At 51.2% G+C, this 20,414-nt stretch overlaps 2 protein-coding genes across 7 annotated transcripts in view; one reads left to right on the top strand and one right to left on the bottom strand.

Moving 5' to 3' along the window:
• The first annotated feature begins 75 nt into the window (after positions 1–75).
• Positions 76–20,414, top strand: part of RASSF4 (Ras association domain family member 4) — a 34,801-nt gene continuing 14,462 nt past the window's right edge. For 3 of the 6 annotated variants that reach the window (XM_055425222.2, XM_055425218.2, XM_055425223.2), the window contains exons 1-4: positions 76–190; positions 6,162–6,230; positions 10,762–10,858; positions 13,207–13,282. In XM_055425222.2, the coding sequence (XP_055281197.1) occupies positions 10,797–10,858; positions 13,207–13,282 (138 nt within the window). In that variant the 5' untranslated portion in view covers positions 76–190; positions 6,162–6,230; positions 10,762–10,796. The remainder of the gene's footprint in view (positions 191–6,161; positions 6,231–10,761; positions 10,859–13,206; positions 13,283–20,414) is intronic. The other 3 variants (XM_055425219.2, XM_055425221.2, XM_055425220.2) reach the window with 3 other exon arrangements.
• DEPP1 (DEPP autophagy regulator 1) lies at positions 18,455–19,897 on the bottom strand. Its single transcript, XM_055425224.2, has 2 exons — positions 19,696–19,897; positions 18,455–19,139 (listed from the first exon to the last, which is right to left on the bottom strand). Exon 2 carries the CDS (start codon positions 19,111–19,113, stop codon positions 18,487–18,489), a length of 627 nt encoding a protein of 208 aa, XP_055281199.2. The 5' UTR covers positions 19,114–19,139; positions 19,696–19,897; the 3' UTR covers positions 18,455–18,486.

The raw sequence follows: 20,414 nt of genomic DNA, 5'->3' as shown, positions 1-20,414 counted from the left end.
AAGAGCCGGGGGCGGGGCGGAAAGGGAGTAATGGGGCTGTGCCATTGGCCGGAGCGAGGCGAGGGGCGGGGAGGGGCGGGCCTGAGCCTCCAAGTCCTGGAAGACTGGCAGTAGGCGCTGCGGAGGCATCTCGGGTGACTGCGAGGGCAAGGCACCCGCAGCGGGTTCTGGACTGCGCGATGAGAGGTCGGTGAGTGATGCATGGGGCGTCCGCGGATCTCCGACCTCCCGCCACCGCGCGAGCCCAGGACCTTCCCTAGCCAGGGGCTCTGGAGGCTAGGCACTTGTGCCCCTTGGCTGCCTCGTGCTAAGTCCCCTCCCTCTGCCAGCCTGGCACTTTCTGGGCCTCGGGCCCAACGCTAAGAGTGGGCACTGCGCCAGGCACCTGCTCCAATGAGAGGTTTTAAGGAGCTAAAACCTGAGCAAAGCAGGTGCTCGCGTGGCCGCCGACTATATCTTTGCCCCCCTTGTCTCTTATCTTGGCCAATATCCTAGCAGCATTGATCTTAGAATTGGGGGGAGAGGCTTGAAGTGCCTCTGGCACAACCCTCAGATTTCATGGATGGAAGACCTCAAACACCGAGATAATAGCAGCAGTAGGGTCTCACAATCGCTATTTACAGAGGGTTTGCCTTGTTGTCAGCCCTGTGCTAAGAGTTTTAGCACAATATGCTTCTCACACTTCTCACAGCCTTGATACTTTCAGTGTCCCCATCTTCAGATGAGAAAACTGAAGCTTGAAAAGTTAAAGAGTTGTCTGGTTTTACCCAGATGAGTCAGGGATAGGGTCAGGATTTTTAGCCAGGGTTTATTATGCCAGATTTCTTTCATTTCCCCCATTGATTTCAGCCACCCTCTTTGCCCTGTGCTCCTGACTCTGTCCTGCACTTCCCACTCTGGACAGATAGATGCCTTTGTTTTATTAATCGGGCACAGCCCTGGGGGAGGGCTGTGTGTGATCTCTTGCACCAGGATCAGTGCCAGGCCAGTGACAGTGTTTTCTTAAAACACTGAAAAAGCTTTAATAACCCCACTTCACAGAGGAATTAAGTAGGGTCATAACAGGTGAAGGCTGGGATTCTGAAATTTGAGCCCAGACATGGTGAAGGACAGGGAAGTCTGGCACCCTGCAGTCCATGGGGTTGCAGAGTGGGACATGACTTAGTGACTGAACAACAAGTTGGACTCCAAAGCAGTGCACTTGGACTTGCAAGAAGGACCCTCACAGGCTTCTCTGTAGTTTAACTGCTCACAGCACAATCAAGATTTGTTGGCAGAAGCCACGAGTAAACAATAACAACTAAAATGCCAATCTGCCTGCCTCCAACTCCCTTGAGTAATTCCTGAGCTGCTGCCAGCAGGGTGGGAGGTGCTAAGGAGAGGAGGGAGGAAGGCGGGGGGGTGGGAGGGAGAGGGGAGGAAGGGGAAGGAAGAAAAGAGAAGATGAACGCCTTAGCCCTAGGTCAAAAAATTACTGGCCAGAAGTTGTTATGGGGTGTGGTTCACCGCTGTCAGTACATTTTCATTACTTTTTGTCATTATTCCCTCTATGCATAGTGCTGGTGGTTCAAGACTTTGCAGGGAAAGTGAGATTGAGACCACAGATTAAAGTGTCAGCGTGAAAGTGAGGGTTGGGGTGAGGGGGGTCAGGCCGTATTTCCACCATGAGACTCCAGCAGGGGGCCTGGAGAACCGAGTGAAGGTCCAGAGTCCCCCTGGGTCAGGGTCAGCTGGACAATGACCCGTAACAACAGAATATGAACGGAACTCAGGCATGTGTTATAGTTCAGGTTCTATAAATGCAGAGGCTCAAAGGGGAGGCTCTGACTATGGAAGCTATCAGAAAGCACTCTGGACTGGGCCCTGGTTTTGAGAGTGAGTTCAGTCAAATACCGTGGCTCATAGACACTCCTGCTGAGGACCGTCATCCTCTCTGAGTACCATGTTCCCGTATCAGAGCCTTGCTGTCCCTCTGGAGCCCTGGACTCCCACTCAGACTTCTACTGGGAAGTTTTGTTTATCATGGGTGAAGCCCATATGAAGCCCATCTTACCTGTCCCTCATTCACCTGCACAGAAGTCAGTGATTCAACTGAGGAATCTGAAGGTCAGAGAAGGAAAGGGATTTGCCTAAGGTCACACAGCTACAGAATCCCAGTCCAGTTCAGTTCAGTCGTTCAGTCATGTTCAACTCTTTGCGACCCCATGGACTGCAGTCAGCCAGGCTTCCTTGTCCGTCACCAACTCCCGGAGTTCACTCAAACTCATGTCCATTGAGTCGGTGATGCCATCCAGCCATCTCATCCTCTGTCGTCCCCTTCTCCTCCCGCCTTCAATCATTCCTAGGATCAGGGTCTTTTCAAATGAGTCAGTTCTTCGCATCAGGTGGCCAAAGTATTGGAGTTGAAAAAAAGTATCAGAACCCCAGATCAGAGCTCTAAATCCAGATCCTTAAAAGGCTGGTGGTTATTCTGCCATAGAGCACACTGAAGAAAACATTTTCAAATTGTTTTAAAGTAAATCAAAATCAAATAGGAAGTGGCTGCACTTCCCGAAGCTTCGGCAGATTTCTCATTCTTGTTAAAGGGGAACTTGGCAGTTGGTTCCCTCCCTTTTTTGGCTTCTGACCTCCTTCCCCAGGATGCACTGCTGAAAGAGATTTGGAACCCCTTCCCCTTGCCTTGGGCTTCCCAGGTGGCTCAGTGGTAAAGAATACGCCTATGGTGTTAGAGACACAGGTTCAATCCCTAGGTTGGGAAAATCCCTGGAGGAGGAAATGGCAACCCAGTCCAGTGTTCTTGCCTGGGAAATCCCATGGACAGAGGAGCATGGTGGGCTGTAATCTATGAGTTCACAAAAAAGTTGAACACAACTTTAGTGACCCAACAAGAACAACAGCAACAGCCTTGCCTGACCTTGGGGGCTAGAAGTGAAGGTGTCAAACAGCCCCATAGCTGCAGAGCTGGGAAGACACCTAAAGACACTCTTGTCCAGTTGCCTGGCTACAATCCTGGCTAAGCTGAGGCCCAAGAGGTGCAGCAGCATGCTGAAATCACGTATCAAGCCAATGCCCCAGCAAAGCTCACACCTGCCTTCTCTCTGGGATGCCCCCTTGTCTCCTGTCTCTCGTTGTGACACATTTCAGCAGAAGTTATTAACCTGGGACCTAGGGATCCAGGGGCACACAGGTAAGGGTTTACTGATCCACTGCAATGGTAAGCAAATCTTATGTGTGCACACTCGTGCACACAGGGGCATTTTTCTGGAGAGAGTGTGTTAAGCTTTCAAGAGACTCCAAAGGGCTCCATGACCCATGGTTCTGAGCTGAACCGTGCCTTGCAGGAAGCTGCCTTCAGCAGCTGCTTGCGGTCCACAGGTGTGGTGCAGTGGGTAGCACTGGCTGGGGAGAGAGGGTGCATCAGGGAGCAGGGGGTGGGGGCAGCAATAGAGAGCATCAGCGCTGCCCCACAGTACTTGGCACTTAATAACCGGGGGGCCTACCCCTCTAACCCCAGGCCAGAGGGATATTGGTCAGTGATCATTCTGAGTAGCTATTTGGCCCAAAAAGCACGGCTGCAAGGATTCCTGTTTCTATGAGTGCATGCTCAGTTGTGTCTCACCCTTTGTGACGATATGGACTGTAGCCCACCAGGCTCCTCTGTCCATGGGATTCTCCAGGCTAGAATACTAGAGTGGGCTGCCATTTCCTCCTTCCTCCTTCAGGGGATTATCCCTACCTAGTGTCTCCTGCATTGGCAGACAGGTTCCTTACCACTAACGCCACCTGGGAAGCCCTTCTGTTTCCTTAGATCTCTTCTTCCATAGGCAAGGGGCGGGTCCAGTTAGAGGAAGAAGAGGTATATGTAAGGACTTTGGCCAGGGAGTATGTATGTGTGAGAGGGAGCAGGAGGATTGGAAGTGCTTTCTTGCCCCAGGTTGCTGTGTTTTGAAAGCAAGGATGAAACCGGAGATCTGGCTGCAGGAGTCGGGGTGTAGCACCACCTCTAGGTGGGAGCTGTCAGAAAGCTTATGAGGAGGGCCAGGCTGCCTAAGTGCTGAGGGTTCGGCGCTTCAGAGGAAGGGCAATGGTGTCATGAAGGACTGGGTGTTGGGATGGTCTGAGGGAGAGAGCTGGTGGAAGCCCAAGGCTTGGGGGAGGAAAGGATACAGTAAAGGTGAGCCAGGATGGACCCAGCAGAAGGTGGCGAGTAGAGGTGCCAGTGGCTCTGCAGTGGCCTCTCCTGCGCTGCTTGACTCCAGCTGGACTGCACAATGGCCCCCTGGGCTTCCCGGCCACCAGGACTGGGGTGGGGAGGGTGTGGTCAAGCCCAGGGTGGGGGTGAAGATGGAGGAGAGGAAGAGCCGTGACTGCAGTGTGGAAGGGGATGGGAGCTGCAGCCGCTGTGTTCCTGCCCACCACCCGCATCCTAACAGCTGGCTCTCTTGGCAAAAATCTGTTGCTTGGGCGTGGCCTGTGTCTGGCCAGACCCCCTGTCAGGGGCAGCTGGTACCAGCAGGCACTACAGTTTCTTCCTTGGCCAACTTCCTACCATTTGCTGGCTAACAGGTGCTCTCGAGGGCCCATTTAAAGGTTCATTGTTTTCCCCGCCACCTTCCTGCTGGTCCTGGCTGGTGATTGAAAGTTGTAGCCTTGGGCTGCAGAACAGGGGACTCGGGCTTCCCAGGAATGCATGGCAGTGTCCCAGCACCTGCTCTTTTCTTGAGAACCTCCTCCCTCCTTCTGGTCTGAGTAGCCTGGGCTCAGAGGCTCCCAGCCGTGCCCAGCACGCCCTGTCCTTTTTCTTTGGCTCACTGTGTCACGGTCCTTAACATATTTAATTTTCATCCTGCCTGCCCGCTCCTGTATTCTTGCCTGGAAAACTCCATGGACAGAGGAACCTGGTAGGCTACAGTCCGTGGGGTCGCAAAGAATCAGACACAACTGAGCACCCAGGCAAGGAGGAACATCAGAGTCATAATTTTATAAGATGTAAGAACAGAGGTTACCAAGCGTTCAGATTTCACAAACATCCTCAGAACATTTTAATTTGGACACTGATAACATTTTCCATTCTGCCAAGTGAGGACTACTGTGACCGTCTATTGTTGCCACAAGTTTATGAAAAACGGGCATTGTGGGAAGCACATCATCTTGAAATGAAAGGCTTTCAAATGTAGTGGATTTAGCCTCAGGAAAACACCACTGCATTAGCCTTCTTTTTCTGCTTCAGACCTTGGCTCATAGGAAGTGGGCTATAGGGATGGCCTGAAAAGCCATCTGCCTTCTCCCATGATAACCGGCTCCACAACCCCCAAAGAGGAAAGATAGTCCAAACCAGGCAGCTGAAAACCTTCAGTGTCCTTTGTCCCAAACAAGAGACCAGGGACAATGGGGAGGGCAGGCAGCCGGCCCACTGTCCTCACGGCCCCTCCCCAGGGCTGGCAGAGCAGCTACTGAAGTGGAAAGTGAAAACAATTCACTGCCTGTTCACTGGGACAGGTAACCATGGCTGGCTTGCTGCCCTGGGGCCCCTCCTCTGGGGACAGGGAACCCTGGCTGCAGCCTGAGTCCTTGGATTGGGGACAGAGCCTCCTCCAGCCAGGGAAGCAAGAGTGGAGGCCCAATCTGTGTGCCCTGGGGCCTGGGGGAAGGGAGCCAGCCAGGACAAAGAAAGCCGGACTCCCCAGAGCCACAGAGCTTGGCCTGCCCAGCTGCATCTGTCACTCTGTGCTTTGCAGACTGCGCCAGGGTGGCGGACCAGCCCATCCTCTCCCCGACTCCATCCTCGACCAGAGCAGCCCTCTTTAATCCATTTGTGTATTAGACTTCTCCTAGTGTTCTTGCCTGGAGAATCCCAGAGACGGCAGAGCCTGGTGGGCTACCATCTATGGGGTCGCACAGAGTCGGACACGACTGAAGTGACTTAGCAGCAGTAGCAGGTTTTATTTAAAGATAAGATCATGCTTTTTATAAAAGGTAAAAAAACATTCCATTGGAGATTCATTAAGTCCTGCCCAATGCATGAGGACAGTGAGTCTTTAAGGGGAAGTTTCAGGAACATGTTCCAAATAGAGAGACATCTCCGTTGCCTTTCTTCCTGGGCGTGTGTCCCTGCTCTCTCTCAAAGCTCTCATTCAAGTTATCTATATGATGCCTCTTAGGTACCCATGCAGCTCACTTGAGAACTGGACAAGACACTGGGAATGAAAGCTGTCTCAACCTCCAGTCAGGTAAATGAGGCACAGTATCGACATTGGGAGTGGAATTCTGAAAGTGACCCCAGAGCTCAGGTCTGGAATGCACAGAGATTACGGAGTTGCCAACGTGGGAGTCGGGGGATGAGACCTGTAAGCATCAGAGACCGTGAGACTGGCTGCAGGCCATGAGCATGATGGGTGTCAGAGGACACAGTAGTAAATGGTTCTCTCAGAGAAGAGAAGATTGTTTTCCCTGGGGTAGAGGTACCCTGTAAGGCTCAGACCTCGCCCGGCAGTTTGGAAGCAGCTTTGTTGCTTCCCCAGCCCTCCTCCCTCCCCTCCTTCCCTTACTTGGGGTGGTGTCCTCCCTTCTCTTTCCCTGACACAGAAGCTGTTTACTCAACAAGCCACCTTCTCCTTTCACTTCGTTCTGTGTCGTCTAGGCTCCTTCTGCACTTTCCTCCTGATCCGCTCTGAGCTGCCAACCCCAGCTGATGTCACCCAACTCCAGCTGGAGCCCCTCAGCTCGTTGATTGTGTCCTTTAAATAAGCAGGCTTTCTCGGGTAAAGTGTATTCCAGAAGCCCAGTGCGGAGAGCATCTCCTTTGTCATGCAGCACAGTATTATCCAGAGATGGAAGACCCCCTGGAGGAGGGCAAGGCAACCCACTCCAGTATTCATGCCTGGAAAATCCCATGGACAGAACCCGGCGGGCTGCTGTCCATGAAGGTCCCGAAGAGTCGGACACGACTTAGCAATGAGCACACGCGTGGACAAAGCCGCAGATGGGGGCTCCCCGCCACCCACCTCACCTCCAGCCAGAACACCCCCTTTAATCTAATCTGCATAAATATTCCATTTGAATGAAGAGTTCCACAGCTAAGAAAATTTCTAACTCAATGAAATCAATATTCTCATTGTGCAGATGGAAAAATCAAGACCCAGAGAGGAAAAAGCATGCAATTGAAGCTATATAGGTTTTTAGCAGCTCCCAGCCCAGAACACTTTAAGAAGCATCTTCTATTAATAACTAATTACTGTTTATAAGATAATTCTCTTAGAAGAGAATTCCACTTATAAGTGTCCCTACTAAATAGAGCAAAATGGGCATATTCCTCACGTGCTGTGGGAGAATAAAAACATGAAGTTTTATAAACTGTCATGTATCTGCAAGTTCTACATATATATTTATATGCCTGTGTGCTAAGTTGCTTCAGTTGTGTCTAACTCTTTGCAACCCTATGGACTGTAGCCCACCAGGCTCCTCTATCCATGGAGATTCTCCGAGCAAGAATACTGGAGTGGGTTGCCATGCCCTCCTCTAGGGATCTTCCCAACCCAGGGATCAAACTCGCATGTCTTGTGTCTCCTGCATTGGCAGCCTGGTTCTTTACCACTAGCACCACCTGGGAAGTTAAAATATATATATATATATATATATATATATATTCATTTTTTAATTAATTTATTTATTTTAATTGGAGGCTAATTACTTTACAATATTGTAGTGGTTTTTGCCATACATTGACATGTATATTCATTTTAATTGAATTATTTTCTGCATTAGAATAAACTAGATTATCCTGCAGTAACAAATCTCTGAAACAGAGAGGTTTATTTCTCTTCCCTCATCCACACCTGTTGTGGATTGGCAGAGGCCTCTGGTTCCCAGAGGTACTCTGGGACCCAGGCTGACCATCAAGAAGCTATACTAACTGGGTTATGTGGCTTTCTGGGTCACCATGGCAGGAAACAGGAGAACTGCAGGGTGACACACTGGCCCAGATGTGCTGGCCTGGGAGTGACACACAACACTTCTATTTGCAGAGCTAGTCACATGGCCCCATGGCTGCAAGGGGCTGGGGAGTGGGAGCTATCATGCGGTCATTCTAGGGGAAGTAATTGTCTCCACCACAGTCACCCAACTTTAAAAGTGAACTATGGTCTGTAAAAATCCAGATTTCTGCCTTCTCATGAAACACCAAAAAAGCTGCCCCACCAGAAGAAGAATGTGTCCCCAAGCCCCCATAGACTCCACTGACCAGTATCCCTCAGCCAAGTCATATCCCTGGCCCCTAGAGACTTTTACATGATTTATTCCGGCTGTGTATACATAACTCTGGGAAAGTTGACTTTGGGGGAACCTCTTGAGGCTTTCTGTACTCATTCAATAATTTAACAGCCATTTATGGATCTCCTGCAGCATCCAGTCTTGTGATCTGTGCTGGAAACAAACGGGGAGGCATAAAAGCAACATCTCTTCCACACCAGGCTCCTGCTCTCCTGGGAGAGTTGAAGTGAGAGGCAGGTCCTGCAGAGGAGAGCAGGGCACAGGTGCTGGGCCAGAGAGGAGCTGATGGCTGGAGGAGGGGTCTGATCTGAGAAGGGCTTCCTGGACAGCTAAGGTTAGGGTCTAGGATGAGGATGATGCTGGATTCTGCGAGAGAATGGCCATAGAAGCCCAAAGGGAGGACCAAACCTCAGATCCATTAGGGGACCTGAGAGCAGCTCAGGCAGGCTGGAGCACAGAGCAGGAAGTGGGGGTGAGTGAGAGAGAAGCTGGCTGCAGAGCACTGCATGAGGAAAAAAAAAACTTCTCCGGTTATTTCTGGGTAAGTCCAGCCCTTCCCAATATGAGTTTGCTTAAAACAAGACAATTGGGTCACTGACCCAACAGAAACAGTGTTGACTGAGAGACTCAGCCTTGCCCCAGGCTGAAGTCAGCTTCTGTGTTGGTAGCATTTAAGGAAGTACCCGGAGAGAGAACCTGGCAGATCACTTTTTCCACAGGAGAGCTGAAGTGCTGAGGAACTGAAACCCTATTTTGAAATAGGCCAAGGAGAATGCCCCTGGAGGCCCCCAGTTCCAGGCCCCCACGGCACCAATGCCCTGTGCCCTACGGAGGCAGGGCCGGCTGCCGGCCACAGCTGGGAGCCTGCCCCGTCTGCGGGCCAGTTTGCCACACTGTAGACCAAGGCAGAGGGGAGGAGTTTAGGGGATGATTCTGATGTCACTGGGAAGCTCACCACCCTCAAATCATTCCCCTTCTCCATGCCTACTGTGTGTCTCCTGCCTCCAGCATCGACACTCAGGGCAGATGTGGCCACAAGAAGGCTGGCTCTTCCTGTTTGTGGGAGGATCAAGCCAGCAGGGAGACAGTGTGCTGGGCTAGTTGGGATCAACGCCCGGGGCACTGTGCAGTGAGGGCCTCTATGCGACAGCAGTTGAATGGGACCTGAGCCCCACAGTAGCACTGGCACGCACACAGGTCAGGAAGCTGTGGCTGAACCAGGTTTGTGTGAGCAGATGTTGAGTTTTGTGTGTGTGTGTGAAGAAGCCGAAGGAGCTCCACGATGTGAAAGACATGCTGTGTGCCCTCCCAGGTCTGTGCCACCTCCCAGGGTCACTAGACCCCTCGTTTCTAGCTGCAACTTGGGAGAAGAGGGGCAGAAGCAGGATCGAGGTTAGAGTATGTGTGTGTGTGTGTGATGCTGGCTTACAGCCCAAAGCACAGGGGGCGTTGATAAGAGAGCACTTGGCCAGAATAATGCAGAGACAGAAAAGAGTAGGAATCTATGCTCAGGATGACAACAGAATAGAGAAAGCTCTAGATCTACCTTGCATGAAAGGAACCCCAGAGGGCTTGGGAAGCTCCACAAACATTTCCAGGTTGTGAATGAGAAGAGACATTTCATGGATGAGTCTATGAACAACCCTATGCTGCTGTGTCGCTTCAGTCGTGTCCGACTCTGTGCGACCCCATGGACGGCAGCCGACCAGGCTCTGCTGTCCCTGGGATTCTCCAGGCAAGAACACTGGAGTGGGTTGCCATTTCCTTCTCCAGAACAACCCTATAGGACAGAGAAAATGAAGGGTCTGAGGGTTTAAGTCACTTCAAGATCAGTATAGAGAAGACCAGAATTGAGAGGCTAGATGCTTGTGATCAGCGACTTTGCCATTTACTCACTGGGAATCTTAGGTGAAGCATGTGACTTCTGTCCCTATTTTCCCATGCGTGAAATGAATATACGATGTTTCTTGCCTCGTAACAGTACTGTCAGGAATAAATAATTCATAGAATATGCTCAACAGCCTCCAGCATATAGTGAACATGGTACCAATTAGCCTGTTACTAACAGGGCTGGCGCAGGTGTTCTGACTCCAAAGGCAGCAATGGGGCAACCACCCTAGGATCCTTGTGCATGGACAAGAAAGGCTCAGGGTGACTTAGAGGTTTGAGGGAGCAATGGAGGGAGAAGACATCATTCAAGGTGTCTTTAAAAGGAAAAGAGAATATAACCAGAAACACATAGGAGATTGATCTGATTCCTAGGGATTGTGAAGAGGTTTGGGGGAGGGGGCTGACTCTGCCTGGGCTGGCATATGTGGGTGCAGGGTCCCATTGAGTCCTCTGGGTCTGACTCCATGCCTGGGGGTGGGGGAAGAGGTGAGGTAAAGTAGGAGTAGGGAAGTGGTCTCAGGCCTCTACACCAGAGCTCTGGCCCCACACTGGCTGTTGCTCCTCCTGGCTTATCTGTCTGTGGGCCCTTCCTTGTCTACCTAGCAGGTAACTTCCAAGTCTGCAGACAAGAGGAGAAGATGAAGGAAGATTGTCCCCCCAGTTCTTATGTGCCCATCAGCGACAGCAAGTCCATTCTGAAGTAAGTCACTATGCGCAGAGAGGGGCCTCCATGCCTGCCATCCCTGGCAGCCACGCCCCTGCCGGGGGCAGCCTTTCTGGGAAAGGATTCTGGGCACTTTTAACAGGTATGATGGTGGGTCTGCCCCTGGGACAGTGATGGGGGCGCTTCTTTTTGAAGTCTTTCTCTTTAGAGATCAAAGAATGCATTTGACTCTCACCTCCCAGGGCCCAGGAAAGCAGGAAAGTGTGACTGCCTACTGTGACTCTGCAGAGGTGGCATTTAATTTATTTAAAAACTAGAGCAATCCTAAACTCTTATTGTGTTAAACAGTTCACGGAAAGAACCCTCAAAACTGGTGTTGAGTTTTTATTGAAAAAGTATATTTTATTGACATTATGATTTAATTCTGCTTCTTTTTATTTTATTTACTCCCTGCCTGTCTCATGATTAAAAAAAAAAAAAACTGGGAAACTTTTCCAAGTTCACTGCTGAACTAAAAAAAAAAATCTTTTTTTTTTTTTTTTCATTTTATCTTGCTTTTCGAGTCCTGTGTCCAAATAGTTTCTAAATTTGGGCAGCTCCTGTCTGTTGTCCTGAAAGCAAACCAAGTCTCCTTAAAATGCATTAGCTTTTACTGAGGACCTGGCCCCTAGGATCCTGCTACTGGAGACCCTGAAAAAACAGTGCTGCCTACAAGATCGTTTTCCTTATTTAGATTTGATAACAAGAACAATGTAACAATATTAAATATCATTTTGAAAGAGTCATAATAATAACCCTAATGTGATGAATTATATGTTGCGTGCATTCTAAGTCGCTTCAGTCAGATATCAAGTCCCCATCTCTTACATCTCCTGCATTGACAGGCAGGTTCTTCACCACTAGTGCCACCTGGGAAGCCCAATTATATGTTATGCATATATATACATATATATCCTATTAATTATGTGTTATGTATATATTCTAACAAAATTATATTCAGTGTTTACACACTTAGAAGCACAGTGAACATGCAATATTGAATCCTGCATTGTTAATGCCGTTAAGTTGTAAAACCTTGCCAGTTACTATCATCCCATGTCACACAGGGCTGCACACCAGAGCACCAGAGTGTGTTTTGCTCATCCAGGCCCTAAATTGCTTGAGTGTGGGTGAAAGCACTGCCTGAGAGGTTCTAGAGCCTCTCTTTCCAACAGGGAGCCACCAGCCACCTGTGGCTGCCAAGCACGCAGCCTATGGCTGAAAACATTTCTTACATAATAAAACAACGAACAAAGTCTCATTAATAGTTTTTACATAGATTACATGACACTATTTTAGATACATTGGGTTCAATAAAATGTGTTATTAAAAATAATTTCCCCTATTTTATTTTCCTTGGTAATATGACTACTGTGGTGATTTAGTCCCTGAGTTGTGTCCAACTCTTTTGCGACCCCATGGACTATAGCCCACCAGACTCCTCTGTCCATGGGATTTCTCAGGCAAGAATACTGGAGTGGGGTACCATTTTCTTCTCTAGTGGGTCTCCCCAAGCCAGGGATTGAAACTGGGTCTCCTGCGCATCTCCTGCATGCAGGCAGGCAGGCAGATTCTTTACCACTTGACCACCAGGGAAGCCCGATATGGCTACTGGACAATTTAAAATCATGCGTGTAGCTTTCATTTCCTGTCTATTGGACCACACTGCCTGCAGAGCCCAGCTTGAGTGCAGCAAACTGGAGTCATTTTCTCTCTGCCACACCTCAGCCAAGACGCAAGCTGTGGCTTTCCCTTTATTCTGGGGAGAAAGCGTTTCGATACAGTAGCCTTCCTAGGGCCTTCAGGATCTCACTCTTGGAGCTGTCATCCTCATCCCTTGACCACGTCCAGAAAGTCAGGAGGAAGAAGAGACAGACATCTTTGGTGGTAATCCCACAACAGCCACCCCAGACCCTTATAGGAAGTCATATGGGGGGAAAAAAAAAGCTTTCAAAAAGCCAATTATCCAAGCCCAAGTGATTTATTCTGAGGAGGTGACTCAGAAGTAAACTATAGAGAGATTGTCAGGAATTCTTATCTAAAACAGTGAAATTGTGCAAACACCCTCGAAGTACAACAGTGTGACCTGAGCCCCTCTGTGAGTTTTGTTTCCTTCTCAGCCCCACTTCAGGCTTTCCAGGAGTGCTGGTATGTGAAACTCCTTAGAAGAGTAAAAGGCGTGTGTCTGATGGCAAAGTCTAGTCTCTCAATGGAATATATATTGTTGGCAAAGTGTGTACATTATGCCCATTTTACAAATGAGGAAACTGAGGCCACCAAAGCGAAATGCTCTATCTAAGGCCCGGCCACCTTCCAAGATCACGTGTGTGTCTTTATCTTTTTAGGTCAGAGCTCTTAAGCCTGCTGAAAACCTACAACTGCTACCACCAGGGCAGAAGCTTTCAGCTCAGACACAGAGAGGTGAGGCCTATTTCCCTTCTTTTTCATAGGGTCACCATTTATCCTGGCTTGCCAAAGAGACTTTGGCAAATCTTATTTTGGCAAGTGCTTGATACCTGTTAACCAAGGGTAATTCTTTATACCTGTTAACCAAGTGAAAGAATATTTCCTTCCCTTTAAGTGTCCAGGAAGGATAATGAGTTGTAAGGTCTCCCATTCTCTGAACTGGGGACCAAATTATCTCCTCTGAGGTCCCTGCAAGGGGTGCTGAGGGTCGGACCATCCCCGAGAGAATGCAGAGCCGATGGATTTCATAGCGTGGGTCTGCTCCTTGATCCTGGGACTTTCGTCTCAGGGAAGGTCAGGATTCTTGTGTTTGAAATCTTTGAGATTCCGCCCAGTCCAGTCCTTCCTCTGCCCATCCTTCATCACAGGGCCCTGATTTGCCCAAGTTCACAGGAATCCAGGAGTAAAAGCAGAGCTTCTCTGCTTTTCAACCAAGAGGAGAGCCTTGCAGTAAAGGAGGGCTCCCCACATGATGCTCACAGGGCCAGGCAGGTCCAAACGTGAAAGGCAGGGTGTGTGTAGTGAGAGAGGACATCGGAGAGGACTTCAGTCCACTGGCAGGCCACCGCTGTCTGTCAGATCCAACCCAGGGTGGCTGCATGGAGCTGTGAGATTGGGACACCCAAACCCTTCCTGATTTTTCAAAAGAAGCTAGATATCTGGAATTTCATGTGGAATTTCCAAACCTCGAAACACTATGTGAGCTAAACAAAGCACGTCTGTAAGCTGAACATAGCTCATGGGCACCAGCTGGACTCCAGGGAGTGACCAGCATGGCCAAGGCTCAGGGAACCGCTCTCCAGGCAAATTAAGTAGAAGTGATCTTACCACCATCCAGAACTTCCAGATCTTTCACAGGGGAGCCCTGGTCGCTATATTGGGACATTTGAAAAGCGAAATGGTAAGTCTTATCATGATCATGATTAAGCTTTATTTTGGGGGTTACCACGGTTGAGATCCCCTAAACAAGGAAATGGCAATCCACTCCAGTATTCACGCCTGAAAATGCCATGGACAGAGGAGTTATATAGCGGGCCATAGTCCATACAGTCGCAAAGAGTTGCACATGACAGAGACTGAACACAAGGTTGAGATCGTGCTGGCTCTTGGACTTTCTGCAGCCCATCAGTGTCTGAGAAGGGCCGGCAGACTGTTCCCACCCTCCTTTTCTCAGGCCTGCTGAATCAGAAACTCTTTCACCCTCCCACCTGCTTTGACAAGTCCTCCAGGGAATTCTGGTGATGGCCAAGTTTGAGAACAGCTGATCTAAGAGCTTGATCTTGGCACTTGGGATTCCCCAGAACGTTCCCCTCTGTAGGAACAGCTGAGTGGGAAGAGGGACTGGGAAGCCCCCACCCTGTTTGTGTGCTGGGACAGTCCCCGTGGAGGAGGAGAGGACCCTGCATCAGGAAGTACAGCTCCTGACATTCCCCAGAGGCAGGAAGTTAACATCCCACAGGCAGAGATTTTCATTTTTCTAACCCTAAAGGAGGTGCGGGGTGGGCGGGGGCGGGGGGGATCTGACTTGATATCCTTGGAGCTGGAAAATACTTTTCATGAAACTTCTGCAGTTTTAACCATTCAGGTGTGCCAGCCTGAGGGAGTGTATGTCTTTGGAGGTGACCACCACCATCGAGACAGGTCACTGGCTTGGGAGGCAGGGAGTTCTAATACTGAAACGCATGACTGGTTCCTGGAGCACCACGTCTCAGAGTGACTCACCCACCACCCAGTGTCGGGGCCTCTGCAGTTCCTCAGATCGCTCACCTGGGACCTTCTGGGCCTCAGGGACTGGCTGTCCTCAGAACTTGCTATAGGGCCACCTGCAGGCCCCCAGGGCAGGATAGACAGGAAGAGCTTGGCCTCAACTCTATTCATTGTAGTCCTAGAACTTGATGAGGGAGGAGGGGCCATTTTCCAACAAATAAACCGAGACTCTTAAAGTCTGTGGTCCACGATGACATTGAAGTAAGTCAAAGATGCTGGTGTGGCTCCAAGACCTGAGCAGAGAAGTGTATAATACAGTGATAGCATGGTCAGCATTAAGATCTGGAGACCTTTGGAGATCTCTGTTGAGGATGACTCACCAGATCTTAGAGACTCAGAAAGCTGTTCGTTACCTTTGATCCCCAGGCTCGACCCCCAAGCTAAGCACAGGGTGCTCAGCATCAGGTACCTCCCCACCCCTGTTGTCACCAGGCCTGCCATGGAGCAACCACAACCTGGCTACTACAATTGGGGCACCTTCTCTTCCACTGTCTCATCTGCAGTCCCTTAAACTTAGAGAGATGAAATGTGTCAATGGGCAGGGGCTGCATGCACCTGGAGCAAGCGTTTCTCTGTGAACATTCCCCCAGCTTCTAAAGGGCTGCTGCTACTGCTACTGCTAAGTCACTTCAGTCATGTCCGACTCTGTGTGACCCCATAGACGGAAGCCCACCAGGCTCCCCCTTTCCTGGGATTCTCCAGGCAAGAACACTGGAGTGGGTTGCCATTTCCTTCTCCAATGTGTGAAAGTGAAAAGTGAAAGTGAAGTCGCTCAGTCGTGTCCGACCCCCAGCGACCCCACGGACTGCAGCCTACCAGGCTCCTCCATCCATGGGATTTTCCAGGCAAGAGTACTGGAGTGGCTTGCCACCAGGAGCAAAGGATTCCCAGCTCAATAGGCTGAAGCACTAGCTTCCTTCATTGAAAACCTTGCCTTTAAGATAGGATAATTCTGCTTGTTTTAACAATGAAAAGTGTGAATAACCAGGAGCAACCTGAGCCTTTTGGAAACATAGCAAAGCATTTTAACCAGGCTGGTTGGTGCCTCTAGAGAATAATGGACCACCAGGAAATGCCAGTGGGCAACTCTGTCACTGCTGACATTATGAGCTAGAGACCTTAGGGCCCTGGGGTCCCTGGGTGTGGTGTGCCGCCAACTTCCAAAGCTAGCCTCCCACCTTGCCCAGCGCTCAGTTCTAAATGGACGCAGAGCTCCCCCTGGTGGCTGATATCACACCCAGTGTAGGACCTCAGCCCCTGAGTCTCTGCATCCTGCTTAAGGGAAGGACCTTCCTCCACCAGGGGTCCCCTTCCCTCTTAGAATGATCCCCCTTCCTCTAAGGCTTGAAGGCAGGAATGACAGGGGTTGACAGACCACCGGCCCCTGGTGAGTCCTAGGCCTGTGTTCCCTGGGAGTTGCTGAGTGCTTCCCAGTCTGCCTCTCCAGTTGGGAGGGGCATTTGGTTCCCTTCCCTGTCTCAATGGTGGGTGGGAGAAAAATGAGACTGCTCACTAGGGCCGCACCACGAGCACTTTTTGTTAGGCTGTTCTGTCCTCAGGAGCTTGGGACACTGCTGGAGACCACTTCCCCCATACCTTTATTCTTTTTACTTTTTAGAGGGTAACTTCTGAAGGTGCCATTACCTTCTTTCGTATCCAGGAAATAGAGAAGTCCAGAGCCCAGGGCTCCCCTTGACCCTGTCTGATCTACCGAAATGCAGCAGTGTGATTTCTGAGCTTGCGGGATTAGCAACGTCATCCTAGTTTCTGCTGCTTCGCTATGAGGCTGGCCCAGTGAGCCCAGCACATCCCATCACCAGCCACACACCCACCCAGTAGGTCAGCCCTCCTCATCACTTCCTAAGGATGTTCCAACCAATGCCTGTTCCACAAATATTTGCGGCAGAAGGTCAGGGACCCAGAGGTTTGAGCCCACCAGAGGCACAGCAGGTAGTCACGGCTGGGAATTTGTATATAGTGTTCACAATTCCATCTCTGAGTTACTTGTACTGTTTCCCCAATCACTGTAGAATGTGAAGGATGGGCCTTGCTGTCCCCATTTTACAGATCAGGAAACTAAACATTTGTCTGAAATGTTTTCTTTTAAAATTTAAAAGTATTATCATTCTAATAATTTTTTTAATGTATGATTTACATTCTGCCTCCTCAGAGAACACACATTAAAGAGGACTGATAAGCACTGTAAATGTCCAAAGTGATTTTTGTAAATATTTTAAAGTTGAAGGAAAGAAAGGGCAAAAGAGATGGAAGGAGGGAGGGAGACTAATTTGCTAGTCCACAGAGCAAGGAGGCAGGGGAAACTGAGGCAGGCTGTGAGCCCACCCGTGGTCCCAGCTCTGTCCTTTGCTCCTCTGTCCTTCCCACCCTGATGAGGGCAGCCAGCCCTGGCCTGGCCCAGGAGAACCCAGCAGCAGGTCTCAGGCCTGTGTCTTCTGATTGCTCTGATGCCCCACCTCCTCCCTGAGGAAGGCAGTCCCCCCTCCCCTATTCCTCATCCTCACCCCCTTGCTTGCCAGACGCCTCTGAGAACTGAGGTTTGCCAGGCTGTGGGGACCCAGGGCTGGGGGTGGGAGTACCCATGGACATGTGGAATGAGGCTGTGGTCCCTGAACGTACCCAAGAGCAGGGCACCTGAACCCTGCCGTTCACTCCTCGGATGAGAGGCCCCCGGGTGAGGCGGTCGGGGGGTGGGAATGAGTGGAGACAGAACCATGTGGTCTGGCAGGCGGTGCCCTGCAAGCTGACCGGTGCAGGTTTTGTCTTGGCCATCAGCGTGGGGGAATGCTCCTGAGGCCACAGCAGGACTTGTGCATGATGGGACCCCTGAGGCTCCCTGGGAAGCACAGCAGCTGCATTTGTTGAGCCCATCTGTTTGCTCATGGGCCCCGTGCGGGGACTCAGGAGTGCCCAGGGCTAGGCTGTGAAACCACTAAGGTCTGAGACTTTCATTTCTCCTCTCCCCCAACCTTCCTTGTTTCCCCACCTGTGAGGCCATCAGAGAGGCAGCAGCTGCTCCACATGTGAGCTTGTAACCTGTGCCCCCGAATGTGTGCGGGTTTTAGCACAACCTGGGAGGCAGGTCTCATTAATCACAGCTTACCCAGGAGAAAACTGAGGAACAGACGTGTTAAATAACTTGCCAAAGGTGATAAGCCAGTTAGGAGAACCACAAGTGGGATAGGCTGTTATTCAAAGAAGGGGGTCTCACTAGGAGACCAAAGCAGAGAGCCCCTGCAGAGAGGTGGTTCCCTCCCAGAGACCTGCCAGGGGCAGTGCCCACCTGGGTTGGTGGGGGGGAGTGGATAAGAAGGGGAGGTGTGGAGGAGACGCAGACCTGTGTGCTATTTACAGAAGTCTTTATTGGGGAGGTGTCAGAGTTCATGGATCACCGGGAGGTGCAAATAGAGAGTTCTGAGGATGCTGCTGTGGCGAGGGCTTGTGGGGGAGCCCGCATCCTGTCCAGGTTGCCCAGAAGCCTGGGAGCACTGGTCCCAGTCCCTCGACGTTCTCTGCAGAGAGTGCCCTAGAGCCTTGGCATCACTCAGCCTCCCTCTGGGGGTCCCTGGTGCCTTGCCACTGTCCGTCTGTCTGCGAGCAGCCCAGGGATCAGCGGAGAGTCCAGTCCTCCTTGGTACATCCCTTCTACGTGGCTGCTTCTCCTGAGACTCCCCAAAGAGCCAGTCCAGGGGGTCCACAGTGCCAGTCCCGGGCAGGGAGGGCTGCTGGCCAGTGAAGCGAGTGGTGATGTCCTGTAGAGACTCAGTGGGGCAGGTCTTTGCACAGGAACGGGCTGGCCGGTGGGGTCTGCTGGTTCGCACCCTGGCTGCAGCCTCATCCAGCACTGAGGTGGGCTGTGCCAACTGACAAATGGACCTCACGTAGTCATCCAGGCTGGGGGAGGCAGGGGGTTCCTCTCCAGCCCCTCCGGATAGCATCTCCTCCGAGGTCTCCCGAATTGTGGGCAGGAGGGCCACAGAAAGCAAAAGCCGGGACCTCATGGCTGCCGGTGACAGGGAGGCAGAACCTGTTGGTTGACAGAGGACTTGGGGTGAGGGACTGCTGACCATCCTGACACGCCTTCCGTGTCCCCTCCCCCATCTGAGGTCACCTAGGTGAATCAGAAGCCTGAAAGCAATTTAAAGTCTGCAGATCCAAGACCAGGCTTGAACTCCAGGGCTCTTTCTGCTAACATCACTTAAGACTCTTAATATTACTGTGGTTCAAGAACCTGTACAAATCAGAGAGCCCAGCCTCATGGACTGGAGTCTGACGAAACCTGGGTTTAAAACCCAAACAGCAGTTCCTGACCCAGGGTGTTTTGGCAAAGTCACCTCTCCAAGCCTCCACTTCTCCGTCAAGTAGGGTTATAAATACACCTCTCAAGGGTGTTGGGAAAACATGTGGAACATTTCCCTCAGGGGAAACACCTCTATGAATATAAAGCCCCTCTGCAGCTGTGTGACTGCTGTCAGCTGCATCCTGGTCTTTAACCCGCAGTGAGGCAGGCTGAGAACTGCCCTCAAACATAGCCAACGCATTTTTGTTTTGCCTCAAACCAGAGAGCAGTAGCCCTCCCTTACCTGTAGCTGAGGAGGTCTGGGGGTAGCAGGGGAGATGGATGAGCAAGGAAGTCCTCAGGAAGCGCCCAGGAAACTCAGGGCTAAGGGCTCAGGGTCGAGGAGTTGGAACCCGTGTCCGGAGCCAGTCTGCCGCGAGAAGGACAGTGAGGACGATGTGCCAGTCCTCTGTCCACTGTGCTGCTGTCCAGAGTGAAAGCCTCCCTCAGCTGTCTGGCAAACCCCGGGGCCTGGCTGCTGCTTTTATACCTTTCCACCAGCAATCAATTACTGTCACACGGGGCCAAAAATAGCAGTGCTCAGGAAGGCTCTCAGAGGAAAACAGCTTGGCGGGCGGGGTCTGGCCCAGCTGCCAGCTTGGAGCAAGTGTTTGCGGCCGTGGGAGGTTCTGGGAATGTTTACTCCGCAAGGCAGGGGTGGGGTAGCCACAGCTCCTGGCCATCTCAGGGCACTGGGAGGGACAGGGCCCTCCACAGGACCTCCACAGTGGCCCTAGGCTCTGCCGTCTCCACCTGGAAGCATTCTTTGATACATCTTACACCAGCGCCCTGACACCCCACGTCTCTCTGGCCCAGTGCTGGCTCTGGCTGGGCCCCGGGCCTGCACCTGCAGGGGACCCCGTCAGACACAGCGATGCAGAACTCAGCCTGGAGGTGGCTGAGGCTGGGCTTCCTTGGGCTTGCTGAGACTTGGGTTATGCTCACCTTCCTCTGGGACCAGAG

Source organism: Moschus berezovskii, chromosome 12 (genome assembly GCF_049115385.1).
Source record: "Moschus berezovskii isolate FMDL1 chromosome 12, NW_MosBer_1.0, whole genome shotgun sequence".
Lineage (NCBI taxonomy): Eukaryota > Metazoa > Chordata > Mammalia > Artiodactyla > Moschidae > Moschus > Moschus berezovskii.
Note: the sequence above shows the minus strand (reverse complement) of the source record. Positions and strands in the feature narration are given on the sequence as shown.